This window comes from Athene cunicularia, assembly GCF_003259725.1.
Source record: "Athene cunicularia isolate RWA chromosome 2 unlocalized genomic scaffold, athCun1 chr2_part1, whole genome shotgun sequence".
NCBI lineage: Eukaryota > Metazoa > Chordata > Aves > Strigiformes > Strigidae > Athene > Athene cunicularia.
This window is the reverse complement of record NW_020799095.1, coordinates 18,924,917-18,949,226: the sequence shown is the minus strand read 5'-3', so window position 1 is coordinate 18,949,226 and position 24,310 is coordinate 18,924,917. Positions and strand designations below refer to the sequence as shown.

The following is a 24,310-nucleotide window of genomic DNA, read 5'->3' as shown; positions in this document are numbered from 1 at the left end:
GATGTAATTTTACTGGCCATTTGTGTGCTCTGAATGATGCCAGCCAGAGTGGTTTACAGATGAAGATGCATATGCCACTGCCTTTTGAAATGTGACCTACCCCTCCAAAGGAAGAAAACATGCAGAGCGTGGTGTAGATATATGGGTGATAGTGACAGTAGCTGAGGATTAGGAGCAAAGATGGATCCAGACTGACCATCTTTTTTTGATTTCCTTCCCTCAGCTGAAGTGCATTCTTTATTTACATGGTATATTTGAGCTCTCTATTCATGGTCTGATTGCGAAGGGAACACTGCCTCTAGCTTGTCTAACAATTTAGCTTTTTATTGAAGAGCTCTATACTGTAGAAGTTATTGATGTGAAGGGGACCAAACTTCTGGAGTCAGGGATGAAAAGCTCCTTCATCTCTTTGTGAGGAGAAGTAGATTTGAGAAGTACTGTCCTAAGGCTTATCTGCAATCTGCTCTGTTTAATTTTTCCTCCCTTATAAAAAATTATATTGTCCATGCTTTCTTTGGGCATCAGCAAGCAACGAATAACTAAGCATAAGAAAAAAGAGACAGAACTATAATGCAACTTGTGTGACTTAAATTAGCTGTTTGCTTTAATGGAAAAGGCCATATCATGTTAGAAGCACTATGTACTGTACTTGTTCACCTGGTTACATCCTTAAAAACTTTAACAGAAGGAGCTGTTCTAAACTCTTCACTTTAACTTAATTTTAGTAACGTGGGTCTCAAACCATGTTAGAGAAAATAAAAATCAAACCAAAACTGCAACTGTATATGCAGTATTTAATTAACAAAATATGATGTGGCTAAGATTTCATCCTAAAAGCTACATCACAAGACATAGGGGAAATATTTAACTTTATTAGTAACTTGTCATTTGTAATGTAATGTATATTGACTTTTAATCTTAGTTATTTTCATGGACAGTGTCTGTTTGCATCCCATGTAATAAATATATACATGGAAAGTGCCCCCAACAGTTGTAGAAACATGTTTTATTAGGATATTAAATTCTTACAAAGGCTTGTCACTGCCAATGCATAGTGCTTGATCCAAGTACTAAAATCTTTATCACTGTAATATCCTCTTTCTCTGTAATTAGACTTTGTTTAAGCAAGACCTGACAGGAAATGAGCCAGTGAGATGAGCATGAAGTACAAGGAGAAAGACGAACCAAATATAACTAACTTCAGCCCCAGGGAATGTATCCTTAAAAATGTGTATGATAGTCTTCCAAATACGCAATTGCAGATGATACAGAACACCCTCTAGGGTTACTCTGCCAGATAAATTTTCACCAGTGAAATCATAATCAGCTTTTAAACAGATAATTAAATAATTGGCAGAAAGCTGTGTAGGTGCTCAGATTTCACTTAAAACCAATGCTGGCTGATGTAAAGTTACTGATCTAAGCCACTGTTAAACCAAAATAAACGTTTTTACAAATCTGCTTGGATTGATATCTATTTAATTTCCAAACCTGAAATTAAATAGGTGCAGTGTTTTCAAATAGGCTATCTCCTTTTGTCCTGTTCTCTCCCTTGTTGAGGCCTACGATTTCAGTCCTGGAACTGAGGAATTAAAAGAAAAAGGCAAATTTACCGAAGGATAGAAGCTGGTTTGACAAATGTGAAATATTTACCCCCAAAATGCAGGGAATATTTTACTGGTTAGAGAAACCCCCAGTGCATCACTAGAACTGACCATAAGCTCCCTGGTATTTTCTCTGGTTTTTTAAAAGGGAGCCCTTTAAAGAGGAAGAATTGTGGAGTTAGGAAATAAAGATCATAGCTCTCAAAATCTTAGTGAAAAATCTTCACTTCCTCTCCACCATGTATCTCTTGTTTAGTTCCAGCTTCTGCATTTGAACATAGGTCATGAAATGCCTGCAGCTACCTACTGAAATGGTATAAGCTGTTGAGTTCTCCCCTGTGTTTGATAACTCCTCAGAAGTAACAGACTGCCCTGATATTCCCCAGCTTTTTGTACAGATAGCTTACCTGGTCTCCCATCCTGCATTACAAAATCTCTCACCTTTGCATCCTACAGTATTATATAATGAATCCTAAACACAGGAGTCCTTCTAAATTTTTTGTATCTATCTCACACAGTGATCTCCAGGTTTCTGTTGGCAACCAGGAGCATTCACTATCTGTGTCTTCACAAGCTTACAGGGTCCTTTCTTCAAAAGCATCCATACAGATAGGTGGTATTTCACATCCGTACAGACATGCTTGAACACAGGCTGGTAGTACTTTTACTAGGACGGTCTTCAAACTAGCAATTTTTCAGCAAGAGATATGAAAAGCTTATCTAGAAGAAGAAAATACATACATAAATATACATTACCCTTCTTACAGCTGTACCTCTCTTTTATGTCCTTAGATATCAAGATGGCAAAGAAAGCATTGCCTGCAAAGTTTTGTGTTGTAGTGTTCTATGCAAGAAAGAAATTGAGCATCACACAAGTCTCACAAAAATGAACAGAAATTGTATAAGGCTGTCGCATAGTCCTCTCACAACACTGTGATGGTATTGTGCTGTCCTTCATTACCTTGAAGGAGAGGAGATTGTGCTAAGCAATAGTTAGTTAATTAACCAAGGAGGTTTAGTCTGGACTGGCCTTTAAGAGGTCCATAATCCTTTCACCATCTATCTGTGAGCACTACCAAAATTGTGTGGAAGTGCCATATTTTCTTTAGTATGCCAGAAATAAACCTTTTTTCTTGTCCATTAGCTTAAGTGCACATATATTTAATATTATAATAAGAATAGGGCAAAGTTGTCAAGGCCAGAATTGGAGCAGCCTGTGAAGAAGAGAATTTGAAAAATGAATATTTGAAGTATAAACCATTTTTAGCAGATAAAGCATCAGTACCTGCTTCTTACTTCTCAGTTTGCAAAACTGAGCAACAGAGAATAATGGAGACTATCCAGTTGTTATAATAACCCAGATAAAAGATTCTTTGTGATGATACAGACATTCATCCATTAAGTACAAACAAAAATGGTTTCTGGTACACCAATCCAAAGCTATTCTGTTTCCTATTCATCTCTTTTAGTCTCAGTGTGTTTTCTCCACAAAGGGGGTAGTCAGCAGGTTTCCATCTCCTGTCTCACGCTATTGTCCTTGAAAGGGCAGAGCAACATGCAGGGATGCTTCATGGTTCAGAACAGCAGGAAAGAAAGGAACTTTGTATACCAAATTTTCTCTCTGGAGCAATGAGAATAAATGTGATCTAGCTATTCAGAGGTTAACCTACTGCTTTAGTAGAAATAGCAGATACAATATGAGGTTATAAGTCACTGAGAAGCCTGATAACTTCTAATGATTGTAGACAGCTGATTTGCCAGCACATCCCTCCGCCTCTGGCTCTTTATCGTGTTATCCTCACTACATACAAGGCTTCACTCCTGAGCAGCTGCATGTGCTAGCTAACACAGAGCGTATAGGAGCTTCACTGACGTGAGCAGTGGCTGCCTTATGGAAGTCCCGGCACTGCAAAACTCAGCTGTTATTGAGGGTCTGGCCCACCACCTCTTAGAATCATGGGATCATAGAATAGTTTAAGTTGGAAAGGACCTTTAAAAAAGAAAGGACTTTGTAATGAGCAGGGACATCTTCAACTAGATCAAGTTGCTCAAAGCCTTGTCTAACCTGACCTTGAATGTTTCCAGGGATGGGACATCTACCACTCTCTTGACAAGCTGTTCCAGTGTTTCACTACCCTCATCGTAAAAAATTTCTTCCTTATATGTAGTCTGAATATACCCTCTTTAAGTTTAAAACCATTACCCCTTGTCTTATTTCAACAGGCCCTGGTAAAAAGTGTGTCCCCATCTTTCTTATAAGCCCTCTTTAAGTATTGAAGGGCTGCAATAAGGTTTTCCTGAAGCCTTCTCTTCTCCAGGCTGAACAACCCTCAACTCTCTCAGCCTGTCATCATAGGAGAGGTGCTCCATCCCTCTGATCATCTTCATGGCCTCCTCTGGACCCACTCCAACAGGTCCATGACCTTCTTATGTTGGGAGCCCCAGAGCTGGACACAGGACTCCAGGTGGGGTCTTATGAGGGCAGAATAGATGGCAGAATCACCTTCCTCAACCTGATGGCCACACTTCTCTTGATGCGACCCAGGATACAGTTCAATTTTCTGGGCTGTAAGTGCACATTGCTGTCTCATGTCCAGCTTTTCATCCATCAATGCTTTCGAGCCCTTCTCTGCAGGGCTGCTTTCAATCCCTTTGCCCTCCAGCTTGTATTGATACCGGAGGTTGCCCTGACCCATGTGCAGGACCTTGCACTTGGCCTTGTTGAGCATCATGAGGTTCACACGGTCCCACCTCTCCAGCCTATCCAGGTCCCTCTGGATGGCACATCCCTTCCCTCCAGCGTGTCAATCGCACCACTCAGATTGGTGTTGTCAGCAAATTTAATGAGGGTGCACTCAATCGTACTCTCTATGTCATTGATAAAGATATTGAACAGTACTGGTCCTAGTACAGACCCCTGAGGAACACCATTCATGGATCTCCATCTGGATATCAAGCCCATTGGCCACTACTCTCTGGATGCGACCATCTGGCTAGCTCCTTATCCACTGTACACTCTACCCATCAAATCCATATCTCTTCAATTTAGAGAGAAGTATGTTGTGGTGAATCAAAGACCTTACAGAAATCCAGATAAATGACATCCATATCTCTTCCCTTGTCCACTTACATAGTCACTCCATCATAGAAGACTAGGTTGGTCAGGCAAGACTTGCCCTTGGTGAAGCCATGATGCCTATCTTGAATCACATCCCTGTCCTCCATGTGTTTTAGTGTAGCTTCTAGGAGAATCTGTTCCATGATCTTCGCAGGCACAAAGGTGAGGCTGACTTCTGCAGTATGATGGTATAAACAGGATATGTTAATTCTCATCATGCAGAACAGATGGAGTCTAGACCTGAGCATAAACCTGCTTAAGTGTCAAGAGTTGTAGAGGCCTTTTTTATGTGTAATATAAAATATTGGATTTTTAAATCTGTTTGCACATTACACTCAGTGTGAGCGCTTAAGCAGTTCAGATTTGATTTATAGTCCTAGTTTTCAATATAAATCTTTAGATTTTTTGTTTTAATAAGTAGCAGCAATCCCAGAAGTATATCTGACACAGAAAGAATGCGAGGATGACCTGCTGAAGGCTGAACCTGCTCTTATTACTGCTACATCAGCCTTAGACACGCTTAATAAGGTAAAGATCATACAGTTTGATGTCTGAAAAAAAAAAAAAATTGTTCATTGTCCAAATAGTTCAAGGCTATTAAATGGCCATTCCAGTGCCAAGCTTCCAGGCACAATCAAATTTCCATCTTCTCTGAGCAGCATGCTTCAAAACAACAGGTTGGCAACTGACGTACCTGACCTGGCAGTACACTCCCCATCACCCTACTTGACCAAGTTGCACATACGATTGCAGAGCAAGAGAAGGGGTGTGGTCATGAGCATTTTCACCACATAAAATATTAAGTCTTCAGAAAGCTGAGAGTTATATGCTGGTAATCAGAAAGCTTCTGTGAAACAAATCCACTGTTGTTGCACAGTTCTGTACCTGTTCCTCTGACCTTCTTTTTTCAGGTTAGAACTGAAAGCTTTCACCAACCCACCAATTGGCTGTAATCAATGTTATTGCTGCAGTAGTGGTTTTACTGGCATATAAAGGGAAAATACCCAAAGTCTGCAGCCGGAAAGCCACAAAAGTCTTTATGGGAAAGGTAATGATCAGTGAGACATCACATAATGTCTGAGATGAAAGAGGAAATGAATAGTTAAGAATGAGACCCAGAGGAAGAGAAACTAAATCACAACTTCATTTTCTCACAGTCTGAATTTAGGGGGATAAGATATGACCCTGTATTGTTCTTTTCTGTGTATGCTTAGTGACAAACTCAAGCGAGCCTAAGCACCACTGGGATTTATTAATTGCAAAAATAGAAGAAAAGTCAAAGGGACAGAATTTCATGATATTTATCTCATCTATGCCAAACTCCTCAAGTGAATCATAAAATCACAAAATGTGTCTATGAGGGTGAATACTTCAAGCTTTTGAAGGAAACAATATTTTTGCTTTGTACTGCATAATGTTTCCAATAAAATGAGTTAGTGAAGGATTCCAGTTTTACATTTGTGATGAAAGTAGGAATTAGCTTCTGATTCTCTGAAACGGAAAAGGATTGTCTTTCAGCTTGATGACTTCTTAGAAGCTTTAATCAGCTATGATAAGGAGCATATTCCTCAGAATTGTCTGAAAGTTGACAAGGAACATTACCTGAAGGATCCAGATTTCAACCTAAATTATGTTCGTACAAAATCCTATGCAGCAGCTGGTCTCTGTGCCTGGGTCATCAATATAGTAAAATTCAATGAGGTATATACATATCAGTTCCTCTCTTGACTAGCCCTGATGGGCAGAATTTCTGTTACTGAAGTTTTTTATTGTTTTGGTAAGCTCATCTCAGTGTTCTGGAGAGAATGTAATGGCAACCACAGATAAAGTGGGAAATATTCAGTGCTTGACAGGATGTACACATGTATTTATTGGTAGTAAAAGGGCTAAAAAAGGTGTGGCTGTCCAGGACTTTTCAGCTGTCATTATGATGCAACAGTTGGGAATATTCTTCTCCAGATGTACATGTTTCCCTTGAAACAGTCATCTGAGTCTGGCTGTCTGAAGTGTAAAACAGCTTATCACTTGTGATTCTCTTGAGCACCTGGCAGCAGGATTCCTTCATTCATCCTAGTATTATAGCATATTATCATTTAATTCCAAAATAGTAAAAAGCTAATCAATTTTAGTTGAAATCTACTCAAGCTTGATGCCTGTCTGATTTTCACTTGTATTCTAAAACCATGAAAGCAATCCATATAATTTAATTTTAGTTGGAGAATAGACCGACTAAGGATCCATTCAGTTCTACTTAAGATATCCTTATATAGACTATAATCAAATCTCCTGTAGTCTTTAGGCCACTAATGACAGAAATTTCTGCATGTGTGTCTATTGTGTAGAAAGATGGCTCTAAAGCAAATATATGTTATGAGAGACTACTAGGATTATCTGAAAGTCTTTCATCAGGAATAATTTGTAACTGTTATAGTAAATGTGTGACCAGCTTCTTGTCTAACGTATCTATGTTGTATGTCTTTTTCAAAGTGTATTCTGAGGTAGAGCCAAAACATTGTGCATTGGCCCAGGCAAATGCTGAATTAACAGCACCTGCAGAAAAACTAGAAGCCATCAGGAAGAAGCTTTTTGTCAGTACTGCTTGATTAATAAGCATTCTTCTTTAATATCTTGAGCCCACTAAATTTTATCAGTTTTATTTATTTATTTCATTTTGTTATTTTATTACTTTACTGATTTTATTACTTTCTGGTTCAAGTATTACAGATATATTTTCATTAGGGATTATCACTATTTTCCCTTCAAATCTACTGAATAACATTCCATAGTTTTGGTGTAGCACATGAAGCTGTTCATCACAAATGACTGAATTTCCTCAAAGCTGTCCAGGCACATTATAACCAATAGATTAGTAAAATGAAATGACAGTTGATATAAGTAACCGTCTATGATTTTTACAGGGAATATATGCCAAGTGTTTATACGACTACCTGTTAGAATATAGGAATAACTTCCGGAAAGGGCTTTGCAAGCTCATGCTTGTCTGTGTTTATGTTTGTCATTAAACATATCATAAAAATGTCATGAAATCTCCTTTGGTTTTTTGAAAGACCTCTGAACACGTGTACACATGCATGCACATAAGCACATAGAAGTAGAAACTTTGATTAGTCTTTTACTGACAAATGTCTTTTGATGTAATAAATGAATCAAAGACCACGTTTACCACAAAATGTCTACTGCAGTTTTGAGAGGGATTATTTGTTGTTCATTAAGTATTTATTTAACAGAGCAAATGCAACACAAAGTGCTCTTGAAACAAAGACATCTTGTGGTGTCTTGGGAGATGGTGGTTGGAAGGAGTTTCTCTGCTACAGGCTAATTACCCTTACTTAGCAAAGAAGGCTTCAAATGGTTCAAAAGATATGGCATTAACTAGATTTAGAAGGCTTTGACTTGCTTTAAGACTTTTTTTGATGATAACATTTAGATCTGAAATCTCACAACTTCAGATATCGAGCAATAAATGAAGGCTGAACAGATCTGTAATGTGGGGATTATCCTCACTGTTTTCTTTTAATAATTTAAGAGAATGAGCAAGATTCACTTTTAATGAGACTCTTAGAAATTTGTGAATTATGGTATCTGAGGATTTCATCCTTTATTTTAGCAATTTCTTGGGTTTTCTCCTGTTGTTGTAGTATCAATTTTTTTCTTGTTCTGAAGGAGATGCAGGTATAATGGGTAACCAAATAAAACTTTTATCATCCCTCTTACTCTTCTGGCCCTTCTGCCCCCCACTGCAAAAATGCCATCAGCTGCTACAACATCTATTTTGCCTCTATATGATGCAGCCTTAGCTTTGTGACCTTGAAGTTGCCCATTCAGATCAAAGTAAATCTGCCTTAGTGAAGCTTGTATCTACACTAAAAATAGATTTACCAAAGAAGCATGGTTTTTATTCCACATATCTATACTGATGTGTGTTTATTGAGTGCAAATAATTACTTTTTGAACAGAAATAGCCCTTTAATGTTTTGTGGTTTTTTTACGTTATTTTTAATACACAGCAGTCACCCCTGAAACTCATCGAATCTTTTGTTGGTTTAATGTGTTCCTCAGAGAAGAGCACTAATGTATCTCTGCTCTTTGTCTGATGGTATCTCAGAGAACCTTTTCCTGTTTTAGGTGATCTTGCAGTTCATTACGCCTCTAACTTTGAATCTAGTCCTGTCTTTTTAGATTTATTTACTTCCCCTTTCATCTCCCTATGAATTTTTCTGAAGGTGGTTAGCAACACTCTCTGCTATGCTTAGTTCCTAGTAGGAAGAAATCTGCACCACAGACAAAGTTGCAGTTCCCCCTGCAGTTGTCTGTTTCCTGTGTTAGGCCAACAGTCGTCACATTGTCATTCAACATGAATGTTTTTCTTAACTACTTTATAAAATCCATATTGTATGTTCAACCAGACTTCCTTTTACAAGGTAGGAGGATCCAGTTAAAATTGGGGGTTTTAATTTATTAATAAAACTGTTTTATTTTTATAACTGATTTATACCATAACTGATGAACCCGATGAACTTTTTAAGGAGCTGTAACTGTAATTTTTGATTCTCTGGTAGGTATTACTCTTAGCAATAATAAGCTCCAGAGCTGAAGAGGTTGCTGAATGGAGAACACTATAGCTGGGGAAATTCACTGTTGATAAATGCAGAATAATATATATTGGAATGAAAAAATTTCCCTTTTTATGAATACATCTTGATTATTGTTTATTCATTAGCAGCTTAGGGAAGACCTGGGGCTAACTGTGGATAGTTCAAAGAAAACTTTGAAGTTAACCCTAGTTTGAGCTGAGAGTTGTACTGGATGACCTCAAAAGGTCCTTCTAGACTATACCATTTCATGATTCCAAAAATAAAGCATAAATTTGGTTAATCCAGTAATATTTTACAGTAAGATGAACTTCAGTAAAAGAATAAAAAGGAAATACTTGTCTATTGATTGTCTATATTATATATGCTAAAATGTATTTGTAAACTTGAGAGTGATTGGTAAGAGTGTATTATAATGATACAGTAAAAACTGATGCATACATCTTGCTCAGGAAAACTTGCTTTTCTCTTGTTTCTAGGTACCTGAGCTGTGACTCAGTCCAGAAATTTGAAGATGCCCAAAAGGGATTAAATTTTTATATATGAAACAACTTGAAAAATGCATGTATGTCTGTAATTCACGTTTTAATCCATCATTTAATTTCTGAGAATTATTGGTTAAATTATGTTTTGAAGGTATTATTCCTCTTGGATATTTCTGTGTTTGTTTCTTAGGTCCACATGTTGTATGTCATCTCAGGAAGAATGTGCAGTCACTGTTTTTAAATATTCTACTACGCAGCCTCCAAATATTTCACTTCAGAAGTTTCATTTACAGTGTAGTTTTTTTGCACAGGCCAATGCAAAATGTTGTTCATTCAAATGTGTTGCAAATTCCAGCTAGCAATAGTATTTTCATCTAATCTGACATGCTTTTTTCCATATGTGAGGTGATTGAAGTTACTCATTTCCACAAACTGCTAACCTATACATATGCTGTATCCAAATGGGGTATACTGTGCGGAAACTTACGTACACTTGGACTAGCAATGATATATGTTTCTATTGTACTCATAGAAAATAAAGAATATAATTTCTTGTCCACTGAGAGGACTTAAAATGTTACTTAAAGGAAAGATTTGAAAGTGATTGAAGTAACATAGTTTTAATTAAGTGTTTAATTTATGTCTTATCTAGTAGCTGTGTGGCAGACTGGAAATGATCAAAGTGTCTATAAAAGTGTAGTCCATAACATGAAGATATGTGTGTATAAAAGCCATTGATAGTTTCCTCAGGACTGTCAACTAGAAGGAAAAAAAAAATATTGCAAGCTAGCATGCACCAGAGCTTCAAACTCTAGGAATCTTAGAAGGAAGTTTAAGTTTCCAGAATTGTAACAAGTTGGGGATGTGACACCTGCTTCATAAAATGGTAATCCATGAAGTTTCTACTATAGCAAATTGTATGGCTGAGAGATGCACTTCTTCTGATCGTTAGTGGCCAGATTCCTACCTGTGAAATGTTAGAGGATGAGGAGAGACTGAGTTCATTAATAAGATTCAGTAGGGAGAATGAGCTCTGCAGACTGGCAGGAACAGAACAGCATCATTTCCTATCTTTGCACTTTCGCTTTTTAACGGAATTGACATTTGTTGATTTTATGAAATCCACCACTTTGCTTGGTTTTGTTTTAACCATAGTTACAGCTGGCATTTCAGAGCCTCTGCTTAGCTTTCTGGGCTCAGCCTTTTTCTCCATCTAAACATGAACAACATGGTCAACAATGAATATTGCAGATTCACTGTCAACAGTGAAATTTTGAGATTTTTCATCCCTGTTCAATGATCCTGAACTGTGCTGTTCAATCTTAATTTAAAATCAGTTTGAGTTCCTCAGCTGGAAACTTGTATCAATCCACATGTTAGAGGACATGATGTTCAGCATGCTGTCCCATGGGGAGGACTGATACACACATACAGCAGTAGCATTACCAGGATTAGCTGATGAAAAGATGCAAATTCAGAGTGAAACATTGACTTTTTGCTGACACGCACTTTTAGAGTTAGAATGAAGTGCTGTATAAATATTCACCAGTTATCTTCAGCTTTTCCAGAGAGTTTTACATCTAGCAAAGTTTTATCAGCTCCATTTTTCCAACTATGGTAACTTCTTGATCTATTTATTTAGTGTTTGCATTCAGTATTTTGTAATGTGCACCCTTACTCTATGCAACCCCTTCCAGCTGGCTTATGTCAGGCCATGATTCACTGTGTAAGGGAGTCTGTGAAGGGTGTATAAAGAGAAGGAAAACTTGCATTTCTGTTGGAAAAGATGATCAGTGCAGGAACTTCTCAGTGACAGGTACCTAGATTTTATTTATCTTAGCTGTTGATAACCCTCTGTACCCCATCAGCCGGTAGAAAGCTCTTATTCCTTACTTGATTAGTATGTATTCATAGTCCGTAAGAACAAGAATTCCTCTAATGTTGAAAGATCATTCTTAACATAGGGACATTCTCCTGTATCTCTCTATTTGGGCTGCCTGCTGACTGTATCCATTCTGCAGGGAGTTTTCATCTCACTCACCGCCTCTTCTTCAGGAGTAGTAGAAGTTCTGTGCAGCCCTATCCGTCATCCTCTGAAGAGCCAAATTTCTTTTAAGCTTGCACAAGATCAGTATGTAGAGCCCACAAGAAGAAGGTACTCTACCAATGCAAATTCATTTGAATCTGCATGAAATCAAGCAGTACAGAAGAGAGATAGAATTTGGATGTTGTTTATGAATGCTAGGCTTCCAGTAGTTCTCTCAACTTTGGAGTTAAAGAAATTCAGTAAGAGCAGTGAAGCAATTACTCTTCCATCTAGTCTCTTTTAAATGCCTGTATAGTGGCATTAGAGTTTTTTCTCATCATTATCCAAGCATCAATCCCCACATTCAGTTGCCCCTTATACTTCGGTTTATTTCTTGCTCTTTTCCCTTCTGGTCATTTATTTGCTTGTCTCTTTCCTACCTTACTCTGTCCAATTTTCTAAAGAATAGTCTTGAAGGCAGAATATCAGTTGTTAGTGATCTCTGCTTCTGCATTCAAGGATATTCTGTGCTCCCTGACTCATAATTCGCTTCTTTCTGCTGGCAAAGAGAGACAGAAGGAGAATTGTACATATTTTTCATATGGAAGTTTTTGTGGCCAGCAATTCTCAGTGATGATAATTGGTGCAGCTGTTAGTAATCAATAATACATCTTCAGCCTAGACAGCACAGTTAAACTAACGTACTTTCACTCTTTAAATGAGAAATGACAAGGGGATCAAGTGCGTTCTCATAAATTCGCAGACACCAAGTTGGGTGAGAGTGTTGATCTGCTTGCAGGCAGAAAGGCTCTACAGAGGGATCTGGACAGGTTGGATCAATGGGCCAAGGCCAATTGTATGAGATTCAGCAAGGCTCACTTGGGTCACAACAACCCCATGCGTTGCTACAGGCTTGGGGAATAATGGCTGGAAAGCTGCCTGGTGGAAAAGGACCTGGGGGTGTTCATCAACAGCCAGCAGAATATGGGCCAACATTGTGCCCAGGTGACCAAGGCAGCCAATGGCATCCTGGTTTGTATCAGAAACGGTGTGGCCAACAGGGACAGGGAAGGGATCATCCTCCTGTACTTAGTACTGGTAAGGCTGTACCTTGAATACTGTGTTTAGTTTTGAACCCTCACTACAAGGACATCGAGGTGCTGGACCCTGTGGCACTTAGGGACATGGTTTAGTGGTGGACTTGGTGGTGTTAGGTTGACGGTTAGACTTGATGATCTTAAAGGTCTTTTCCAACCTAAATGATTCTATGATTCTATGGGCAATGCTATAATGAACATTGTTGCAGTGATTTTTTTAATGTCAAATATATACCAACTGGGAATAATATAGTATGTCACTTTAAACATTTGCAGTATTTTCAAGATGATAAAAAATACTCTGTGCATGGTGGTGCCTACTGACCATTTCTTGCATGCTAAAAGTTTTAATATACAAACACATGCATTTGTCCATCCAGTCAAACAATTACTGTCTATTTACAGTAAATGAAAAGAAGAGCAGGTTAGAAAATAGAAAAAAGGATTGTTTCTTCACAAGCAAAATTATTTTTTGAGTGAAAATAAATTAGATTTCCATCCTTAAAGAGACTACTGCTAAAAATATTTGTGAAAATTATGATTTACCTTCACACACATATATTTTACAATAAGTATGCTGTTAATATTAAAAAAAAGAGGAAGGAACAGTACTATGTTTGTTAGTGTTAAGGCTAAAAATGGGCCAAGTTTATCCTTTTGGCAGATATGGTGCAATTCATGTTATTTATCATTACAGTCATTAACATATAAGAGCACTTAAATACAGTGAAAATACACTCTGTGCCTGAAAAGGATTATACAAGGTCACAGTCCAGCAGGCTTGCTATGGAGAGTAATGGGTCTTTGCTGTGATTTGTGGAGCATAGTTCTGTGGCACTAACTTTCTCAATAACAAGCGTTTTTAAAACACGTGATTTATTTAGAGTACAGGGGTATAAAATGCAGTATGTAATCCTGCTGTTGCTAGACTTACACTTTATTTATGTTACGTTCTATGAAGGAATGACAAAAGGGAATGGCATGTTTTGGAGTGACAACTTTCCTATTCAAAAGTCATGAGGTAGGAAGTGTTCTGATAAAGGAGACTATTATGTACCAAAAAACCACCACTGAAATGTTGGAGCATTCCTTACTGTTTGTCTCACTGCAGAAGCCCCCCCCATTTTGTTGACTAACTATTCTTGACTGATTATGACCGTATTTCTAAGACATTTTCAGAAAGACAGGGTGTTGTATCATCAACAGTGATAACAAAAGATCTCCTCGTCCAAGCGTCTTTCAGCTGTTTTAGTTAAGTAGTCATTAACAGAAACAATTTTACATGACTGTAGCTAAAAATCCCATGTCATCCTAGCTGCTCAGTTAAGAGAATATGGAGAAAATGCTGTAGCTCGGCAAATTACCACTTATATGGCAAGGGTGATAGAGACTGAAGAAAAAAGGTCTGAGCAGTCTGAGAGGAAATTTGCAGGGGCTCACTGGGGGTGGGCAGTGCTGCTGCTGAGGTGAGGTACATTCAGTATGAAATCGGAGAGCAGAGAAGGTATGTTGCTGCCTTTGAGCAGAGTGCATGAAAGTGTGGGTAAAGATCTTTGGTCAAGGTGTGGATCTGCAGCATGCAGGAGATCTGCTTGTTTTCTGTCACTAATGAAACCATCCTGTCTGCCCAAGAGAAAATTGTTGCATCTTCTTATGCCACCAGGCTCATATTTGAGAGGAAAAATAATTCTGTTCTTGCATTTTTTCACTCTTGTTACAATGTGCACCATGTAGTTACAGTATCCTAGGATGTTTGTTACTGAATCTAGCACTAGAAACTTGTGCTTTTGTCTGGGACCTTCAGATCAACCATTACAATACAGACCTTTGACATCAAGCAGAAGATCAAGCAGCTATTTCTTCTCCTATTATTATCTCCAAGCACCTGACCTCCACCATTTAAATGAATATTTATTAAGGAATTCTAATGGCGGTCTTGTCCTAAATCATTGTTAGCTGACATACTTATGTTGTGCCAGGAGTGCTCAGAGTACAACAAAACCTTTCCTCTAAAGGTTGTATCCTTCAGACTTAAAGGTACTGTCTACAATTATTCTCATTAAAATATATTAATTAAAATTTTAAATTATTTTTTTTTTTAAATGCCAAAAAAACCCAACAAACCTTAAACTAAAATATTTGTCCATCCCTTTTCTGAACAGGTTCTGGATAGCAATCTGTGTAAGATCACAGCTTCACTCGGGAAAGCAGTTGCAGAGAAAGTCCAATGTTAAGATGATGTGAACTGAACAAACAAAACTATTGAGCTGGTTAAAGACTGGCCTTGAGGTAAGAGTATTTTCCCTGAATGTTTATCCTAGTGTGATGTTTGAAACATTTTGAAATGTTTTGTTGAGCATGAGGTTAAACTTCAATTTTTGAGGACTGAGTGGGGAAAAAAGGCTGGGTGGGGACAGGTGACGAGATGACCTTTCTTAGAAATCATTTAAATGAAGAAAAAAAAAAAAAGAAACCCACACCGTAAATAAACCCTTAATAAACTCCTGAGAAGTAAAATGTGCTGCACCATAATTGCATTTCCCAGAAGTCATGTATTGCTGAGCAACTGATATTGGCATGATTGCCAGAGAGAAGTCTGGATAACTAAGTCACCACATTTATACACAACTGTGAACACATTGTGACAGCCTGGGCAGCCTCTAGTTAATGAGCAGAAAGACTGAATAATCCTCTAGGTCAGGATGGAGTCACCCTGGATCTGCCCCCAATGCACTTTAGATTGCAAATAAGTGGAAGGCACCAATCAGATATTTGATGTTTACTTTTGGGTTTTTTCCTTTTGCAGAAACTATTAATTTTTAAATAAGTATGGAATGTATTTATGTTGAAATTATATATATTTCAGTGTGGTTATTAGCTTTATTTGCAGACAAACATCATTAAAGCTAACACTTGCTTCTAACGGTCAGTAATCATTCAAGTCAGCCACAGCATTGCTGTGCAGTCTCTCCTAGGTCTTTACAGAAATCGTGCTGTCTCAATTCATCATCTAGAATTTTAACCATTCCTTTTTAACAAATAAATGTAAATGATGGAAAACAAAAATACAAAGAATATTTACACTGCTACATGAGTTCCCAAGGCAGTCTGAGTAAATATTTTAAGTTGGATTTCATAAAATCCCTGTGACCTTGCTTTCTAAGATCAGACAGTGAATGCTTCGGTTTCTGCAAATCTCTCAACAGAGTCTGGCAATCAAGATTAAATTAGTTTGGAAATAAATGATTGTAAGAGTGTAGAATTAATTTAAAAAAAACCAGTGAAATTAAAGCAGATACATTTTTGATACCTGATTCTGAAATTAATATGCCTAAAAATGTAAAATATGTAAATAATCTTTCCTGTGGTAGAAAACCAGTGAAGTCAGTGTTACTATCTGCATATGAAAACGTTTGTTTGCCCCAAGACACCTGAGTAGGTCACTGTTGGCCTGACCCTGCAGACCTCCAAAGCTTTTGGAAGCTGTGGCAGCCAATGGCCTTTGCCCATAGGTAGTCTCTAAGTCCTGTATTAGAAGATTTATACATAGTTAAAATAAGTTTTTCTCCAAGATTTGAGTTTTTATTAGTGAACTTATTGGGTAAGTTAAGGGGGAAAATATTTTAAAGGATTAATTGAGAATGTCAAGTCTTTTCCTCTGAGAATAAATTCTTTTTGACTAGAACAGGAGACAGTTAACTTCTGAAAAGCATCAAGACTGATGATTTTGTCTATATAGCATTGACCTGGAAGCTCAACCATTCAGACTAATAAATCAGGCAATTTATATTTAATCATTAACTAACTCCCGAGCTGAACAGCTGTTCAAAATTAGAAATGGGTCACCCCGGCCAGGATGACATTACAGGCAATCTATAATGCATTAGAATAAAATTATAGTGATTTTTAACTGTCTGGAAATTTATTACACTGCATGTTCCAACTCTTAAACCCTTGTTAGCCAATGTCACTAGTGATTTATGGTGCTTGGGTGGTATGGTAAAATTACAGAAGATTTAAATAGACAATCATTCTATGTTTAGTAAATCTTCAAATTTCAAAGCTATTTTGGAGAATGAGGTGGGTGCTCTTTATTGTTTATGACTTACCAGTCAGTGGCAACAAGAAGAGAGAGAATGGATAAATCAAAAAGCCCTCTTGTAAATTAATAGATTTATTGTCCTGTTGCCTTCAGTTAATGGTTTAAAGAAGAATCCAATGACTTCTGTAGGCAGAAATGGATGTCTAAAATACTTCAAACCAAAACTGTTACATTACAAAGATTGCTGTTAGAGCTTTCAACAATAGTAGTCCTTTACTAGTCATTTCTTGGGCATCTCTCATGACTGTAACGGGTTTAGGAGGCTTTCACACACTGACTTCCTGCATTTACACTGTGAAACATTTAAATGCTAATTCTTTTAAGCACGGTACTTTGATTAAAGATACTTCCATTTTCTTAATGGATATTTTATAACAAAAGTGTTTGAGTCTTCTGTTATTGTAGAATTTTGTGTCTGCCTTTGCAGGGTAGGATGATTAACCATTTCAGTAAATATTTCTGATTGTTCTGAACAATATAAATAGAAAATACTTCATTAATATAAAATTTAACAATTATTTTGTTACTTTGTTGCAGTACACATAGAAATTTATTTTTAAAATGAGAGTTGTTATATAAGATTGATTTTATACTTTTTTAAGGCTTTCAAGAATGAGCACATCTAAGTATTCTTTTAAGCTCGCAAGCACCTAGCACCAGCAAAATGCAAGTGTTTTACATGAAATTATTTGAAGTATGGAGGATACTTTCTATTCAGTGATTTTCATTGATTTTGATTATATCATGTAAAGGACTGGATTTTTACTACTGTCATTGCTTTGAAAAATAAATGTCTATAGGACAGTGGGTAAAGTACAGTCCTTATAAGTTGTTCAGCAGTGTGCTTGCCTTCTTTCATGCTGACCCTTTCTTTGCTTCAGTCCCTCTGCTCACTGGAGAATGATTTCCTGAGGTTTCTCTGATGCAAGTGAACAGACTGTGAAACATCTTTTATTTTATCCTGAGTATTGCTAACAGTAAAAATGAGGAAGAAAGGTTATGGCAATCTATTCCAATTTTACATCTAGAATTTCATCAGTTTGAAGATGACTCTAATGATGATCAATTTTTACCTTCCTTTCCATACTGAAAATATTTGAGCATACATTCATACCTTTTTGCTGGGAATTGTATACACAGAACAATCAAAGTATAGTGTGCCAAATACTGCTCGTTTAGGTTTTATACCATGTTATAAAGTCCCATTGGAAAGGAAATGATGATTTGGTCCATATCTTAAATATTAACTTTCTTTAAAGAAGATAGTTTAATTCCTCTGCAATTCTTTATTCACCATTTCAACATTTAAAATGGACAGTGGGCTGTCTTTACAACGTAACTGGAATAAAGTAACAGCTTTCCATATAGCTACTAATAAGAAATCATCAGTATCTGAGACCATTTCTGACTCATCCAAAATATCCCAGGGTGAGCATCGTTGTGCACTCTGCAAAGGCTTCAAATCACCACCAGAAAGTAGGGATTGTTTCCAGCCTTGCAGTCTTAGGAAGTGTATCTCTTACTGACACAGTACCTTTCTTGTGCTTTTGTGTGCTTCTGGTTTTTAATGTGGAGGTTAAACATTCTGTGACTTCAACGTTGTTCAGGAAATAACATTTTCTAATTTTGCTTTGCAGTCTAAAAACATGTGTTGGAGCTCAGTCTGTTGAAAAACTCAAAGCACAAACCAAAACTTTATGTGGTGATATCTAATTAACAGCAGTATTTGCGTCTTACTTTGGACCCTTCACAAAACAGTATTGCTGGGAACTGATGGAACATTTCTGGATTACTTTTCTAAAGTCACAAAAGGTAAAATTTACTGTTAAAAATGGGAGTGACGAGTCTGGTTTCTTAAAGCTTCCATCTATCAAAAAATTGAAGTACAAATCTGTATTTAAAAGTGGCTCTCTGCAGGTATTAGTTTTCCAGTATATATAGATATGCACACTTTCACATACTTTCCTCTGATTACAGGTAAATTTTGAGGTGAATGGGAAGAAGAGGTTAAGTTCTCTTTGGCAAAAGAAAATCCCTTCCCTTTCCAATTCTTAATGCCAAATTCCGTCTTTTGTGACACCTGTGTAACAGCAAATGCTATAAATAGTGATAGAGCTGTATAGACACCTATTCTACTTAGCTTGTCAGCTCCAGGAAGAGCATGTAGTTATGATAATTCCCATTCCTTTGTACACAGAGGAAATGGTTATAATGTTCAATAAATGCATAGAGGTTATAACCCTTAGAGTTGTGTCTGAAAAGATTTCTTCCCCCTTCCTTGTGTTGTGGTTTAAACCCAGCCGGCAGCCAAACACCATGCAGCCACTCACTCACCCTCCATCACCCAGGGGCAGAGAATTGGAGGGGTAAAAGTAAGGAGACTATTTAATAATTGAAATAAAATCAAATAATAATTATAATAGTGATAATAATACTAGAATATATAAACAAGTAATGCACAATGTGATTGCTCACCACCTGCCAACCAATGTCCAGCCTGTTCCTGGCTAGTGATCCCAGAGGAGAGAAAATCCCGAAACTGGAATCCCAGAAGAGAGAGATCCACAGCTTCCTGACCAACCCTCATCTATATCATGGTATTATATGATAGGGAATATTCCATTGGGATTTGGGGTCCGGTGCTCTGGCTCTACTCCCTGCCAGCACCTGCACACTAGCAGAACATGGGGAGTTGGAAAGTCCTTGACTTCTTAGCAACAGCTAAAGTATCAGTGTATTATCAACATTCTTCCCATACCAAATCCCATACTGAATCCAAAACAGCACTATTCTAGCTACTAAAAAGGAAATTTAGCTCTATCCCAGCTGAAACCAAGACAGAAGCTTTGGACCATTTCTTTCTTCATTAGTGCTGCAAATGCTCCTCACCTCTTTCTACTTGTTTCCTGTTCCTCATGTGCCGTAAACCACAGCATTATATCGTAATTAATGTAGTTTATTCTCTGAAATACGTGACGTGTGGAACTCTTACCCCAATTTAAATCATAAAGCTGAGGCACAGCGGGTGAGCTGAATTGCCTGAGGACACTCTGGAACTACAGTCAAAGCCAAATTCAAGCTTCCCAAGGTCAGCACTCAGAACTGCAGGGACACCCTTTTGTAGACATCTGCTTTGTGCAAGAGTTTAACAGTCACTTATTTGTGTGGAGATATTTTTGCCTGGAACATCTCCCTGTCCTTTTCCACCAAAAATCTGTCTGCAGATAAAGTTCTTTCTCAAAAACTTTCTTCCACCTAAATGTCATTCTTAACTCTTTTAGGAATCCTCTGAAATGGATTGAACATTTTTGTAAATAAAAATAATCTATACTGTAACTTTTTACTTTTTAAGATGCTTCCACTGAACAGCAGTGAGATTAAATACCTCATTTCAGTTTTGATTATTTTCCTGCAAGTGCGGAAGAGTGGAAGAGAGGAGAGAAATGCATTTGGGAAGTGATGTTAAAAATAGATGTTTAGAAATCCTAATACCTTGTTTTCCACAAGGAAGTATTTCAGCTCATGGAAATTATTCTATTGCTTGCCTTACAGTCCAGAGATAAAACAAATCATATTTTCAGTCTTCTGGCGTATTTAGATAAATGTGATACACACAGAACATACATACATTGCATGCTTGTAGAGGGGAGTGTATGCCTGATGATCCTTTTGTGCTTGTATTTTGAGCTAGTTCATCAGAAGTTATGTTTATTTTGGGCTCTATGATTACAATTAAGGGGTTAGACAATTTTAAGGTGGTATGTATTTTGTAATAATATGGGAACAATGACATTGAGCTACAGAAACTGCAGTAGAGGTATGGTGCTATTCTTATTAATACTAATAATTGTGCACATTGGCTCCACTTAAATATATGTAATGAATTTCTTTATAAATAACACCACATTTACATGCCTCTTTATTTCGATGTGTACTTTTAAAAGAATCTCCAGGCTACAAGTTAGCACTAAGGACTATACATGTCTAGGGAGGAGGAAAATTTTGATGGAACAGTTTTTAAAACAGTTCTGAATGGGGTAGAAGATAGTTCAGGCTAAATACTGATGAAGCTGTGCTTTCTTTAAATTATGGGTTTAGAATTCAATCCAGAAATTACAAATGAGTAGGCCTGGGATAACATAATGAAGGAACTGGTGATGGTTTGCCTTTTGCCTCAGTAAGGAAAAATTTAATTCCAGGTATTTGGTATAGATCTTTTATGCTTCCACTAGCCACTTTATTTTTTCCAAATACCTTAGTTATTTACTCTCTCTTACTCCATTGTGAAGCATTAGGCATTTCCCTTCCCACCTGTACCCATTTGGTAAGCACTGATTTCAGATGTTCCATTTCTTTCTGATTTCATCTCCTTGTGAATGCCTGTGACAAGAGAGTATCCAGCAAGGGTGGCTGTCTGATGGCTGCTCTAGTGTATGTGGAGATCATGGGCACTCACAGGAGAGTGTTGCCACAGCTGGTGCCACACGGAATCACAGAATTATCTAGGTTGGAAAAGACCTTGAAGATCATCCAGTCCAACCGTTAACCTAACACTGACAGTTCCCAACTACACCAGATCCCTCAGCGCTATGTCAGCCTGACTCTTAAACACCTCCACGGATGGGGACTCCACCACCTCCCTGGGCAGCCCATTCCAACACCTAACAACCCATTCTGTAAAGAAATGCTTCCTAATATCTAGACTAAACCTTCCCTGGTGCAATTTGAGGCCATTCCCTCTTGTCCTATCATTTATTACTTGGTTAAAGAGACTCATCCCCAGCTCTCTGCACCCTCCTTTCAGGGAGCTGTAGAGGGCGATGAGGTCTCCCCTCAGCCTCCTCTTCTCCAGACTAAACAACCCCAAGGAGCTCCAAGGCTGCCTCTGCCCACATATATGGTCCTATTCTTTGACTTTTGACCTTGTTAACACATAGCTGAACTATGGGAATCCTGGTTTTAGAAGTTCTATGTGGATAAATACTGATTTATCTTCCAGAAATACCTGCTCAAGAGCATACATAAGCATTGATTTTGCAGTATCAGAATCTGTGTACGCTGAACTTTATAATATATAGTGGTTTTTTAACTTTATTGAGCTATAAATATTTTTTATGAAGTAAATGTCTTAAATGAAAACACTTTCTTTAAAAATCTGTTATAAGTACAATAAACTGCTTCCCATCACGTTTCCTATTATATTCTTTTGCATCTGAAACTCCACAGGGATCCTCCTTACTTTTCTGCCTAGAAAGCCTTAATTTATATCAGCCCAGTTATCTTGTGCATTACACTGAGTCATGTCTTGCTGCTCGGTAACCTTGCTGGATGATTATATTCCACTCTTATTCAAAGGTTCCTATTCCTGTGACGGAGGGCCTGGACCCAATTGCCACATTGACGGATGATGCTACGATTGCAGCATGGAGTAACGAGGGACTGCCCGGTGATAGGATGTCAACAGAAAATGCCACTATTCTAACAAACTGCGAGCGCTGGCCTCTGATGATAGATCCCCAGCAACAGGGAATTACATGGATAAAGAATAAATATGGAGCTGACCTTAAAGTCGTACATCTAGGACAGAAAGGGTATGTGCATGCTGAAGAATTGGCTTTCACATTTACTGCCCTCAAGTTCCCCTAATTTTTGTAAGGGATTGGTGTTTGTTGGAATGCACTTACTTGAAGACTTGAAATATTACAACATTGCTTCTTATTTATCCATACCATCATTTTCTATTTAAAATGATGTGTGAAGGGGGACATTTTTTATGCTGTTTTCAAGTGTTGAAGAGGAAATAAAGTGGAACTTCAGGTGCTCTTCTTGTGAGGGGCAAATCACTTTTTCAATAGGTAAGGTGCAGAATCTGATTATATGACCTTACTTATACTGTAAAGTTTAGTCAACAGAACACAGCACGTGCACCTTGCAGAGACAGATTCAATCCAGTGTACAGCATTCAAAGCAAAAGCCAATATCAGGTCCTTCACGGGTAAACAAACATGTTTTTAATTCTCATTGCTATTACTGAATTGTATGTAAGTTGATAGCACTTGCATGTAATTATCTGTTCATGTCTTTTCTCATGTTTATTTTGATTTAGCGAGACAACTAGGTAAGATTTAACTGCTCCATTTCAGAGAGCTATCTGAGTTTATTTTACTGAATTCCAGATATAACACACAATCACACAGCACAGTAAAGCCTCATTTTTTAAATAAATGTTAATTATTTAAACTGTCTGCTCCTCTGAATAAGCTCTTTTCCCTCACTTGCCCTGATTTTTAAAAATACTTTTTCCAACCCTCACAAATAATTGTTATTTTTCATTCATACCTTGTAGTACCCATCTATGTGAAGCTGTATTGTCTGCTTACTTATCTTTCCATTATGTACCCTCTTCTCAGTTCCTGTTGAAACAGAGTTTTCCCAAGTCATTCAGATTCTGACCCTTCAAGAAAGCGTTTATCATTTAGATGAGGATATATATACCAAAAGCTATAACACAAAAACATAAAATCAAAATCATAACAAAAGCTAAAAATATATATGTGCTCCCCCAACTTCTCTGTGTCAATTCCAGTGTCTTCAATGTGGGGCTATATCCTCATATTTGCTTATAAGGAAAGCTCCAGCAATACATTTTTTTGTTTAATATGAGGACTAGAAAAAGCATAGGCAGAAAGGTGTTGAACTCAAAACTGTCAAACTCTTAACCACTGAGAAATTCTTTGTGAACTGTTTTGCATGGTTAAACCATGCTCTTTTAGAGAAACTTTCGCTATTCCATTATATAAAAGAAATATTTCTATAACCAGAATTGATCTAATATTTGAGGGTTTATTTTTTTATTTTTTCATGTTAAGTTTTCTGAAGACCATTGAAAGAGCTTTGACTTGTGGAGAGACTGTACTAATCAAAAACATGGGTGTGTCTATTGATCCTGTACTTGATCCCCTTCTTGGAGGACATACGGTTAAAAAGGGAAAGTAAGTATACTTGAGTAATCAGAATTTTTCCATGACAACTGAATCTATATTGTTTTGGTTGCCACAGTTTGCTTACTACTTCATAACCCTTCATGAAGTTATTTATTTCTTTTTTAAAATGCAATGGCTAAAAACTGGTTATAAGTAGATATTAAAATGTTAGTATCTGCATCTTATTAGACAACAAACTTCTCAATTCACAAATTGGACGTGAAATCTAATACAGTGTGTGAGTTTGATGTGTGTTGCCACAACTGTTAGTTGTTAGAGGGG

The 24,310-nt window shown here is 37.4% G+C and overlaps 1 protein-coding gene across 1 annotated transcript in view; it reads left to right on the top strand.

Annotated features, from left to right (window-relative positions):
- Positions 1 to 24,310, top strand: part of DNAH11 (dynein axonemal heavy chain 11) — a 129,585-nt gene that overhangs the window by 90,616 nt on the left and 14,659 nt on the right. The window contains 10 exon segments of the mRNA XM_026843087.1: positions 5,144 to 5,264; positions 5,634 to 5,667; positions 5,669 to 5,770; positions 6,241 to 6,414; positions 7,200 to 7,310; positions 15,106 to 15,213; positions 17,451 to 17,473; positions 18,683 to 18,857; positions 22,401 to 22,636; positions 23,915 to 24,037. Of these exon segments, the coding sequence (XP_026698888.1) occupies positions 5,144 to 5,264; positions 5,634 to 5,667; positions 5,669 to 5,770; positions 6,241 to 6,414; positions 7,200 to 7,310; positions 15,106 to 15,213; positions 17,451 to 17,473; positions 18,683 to 18,857; positions 22,401 to 22,636; positions 23,915 to 24,037 (1,207 nt within the window).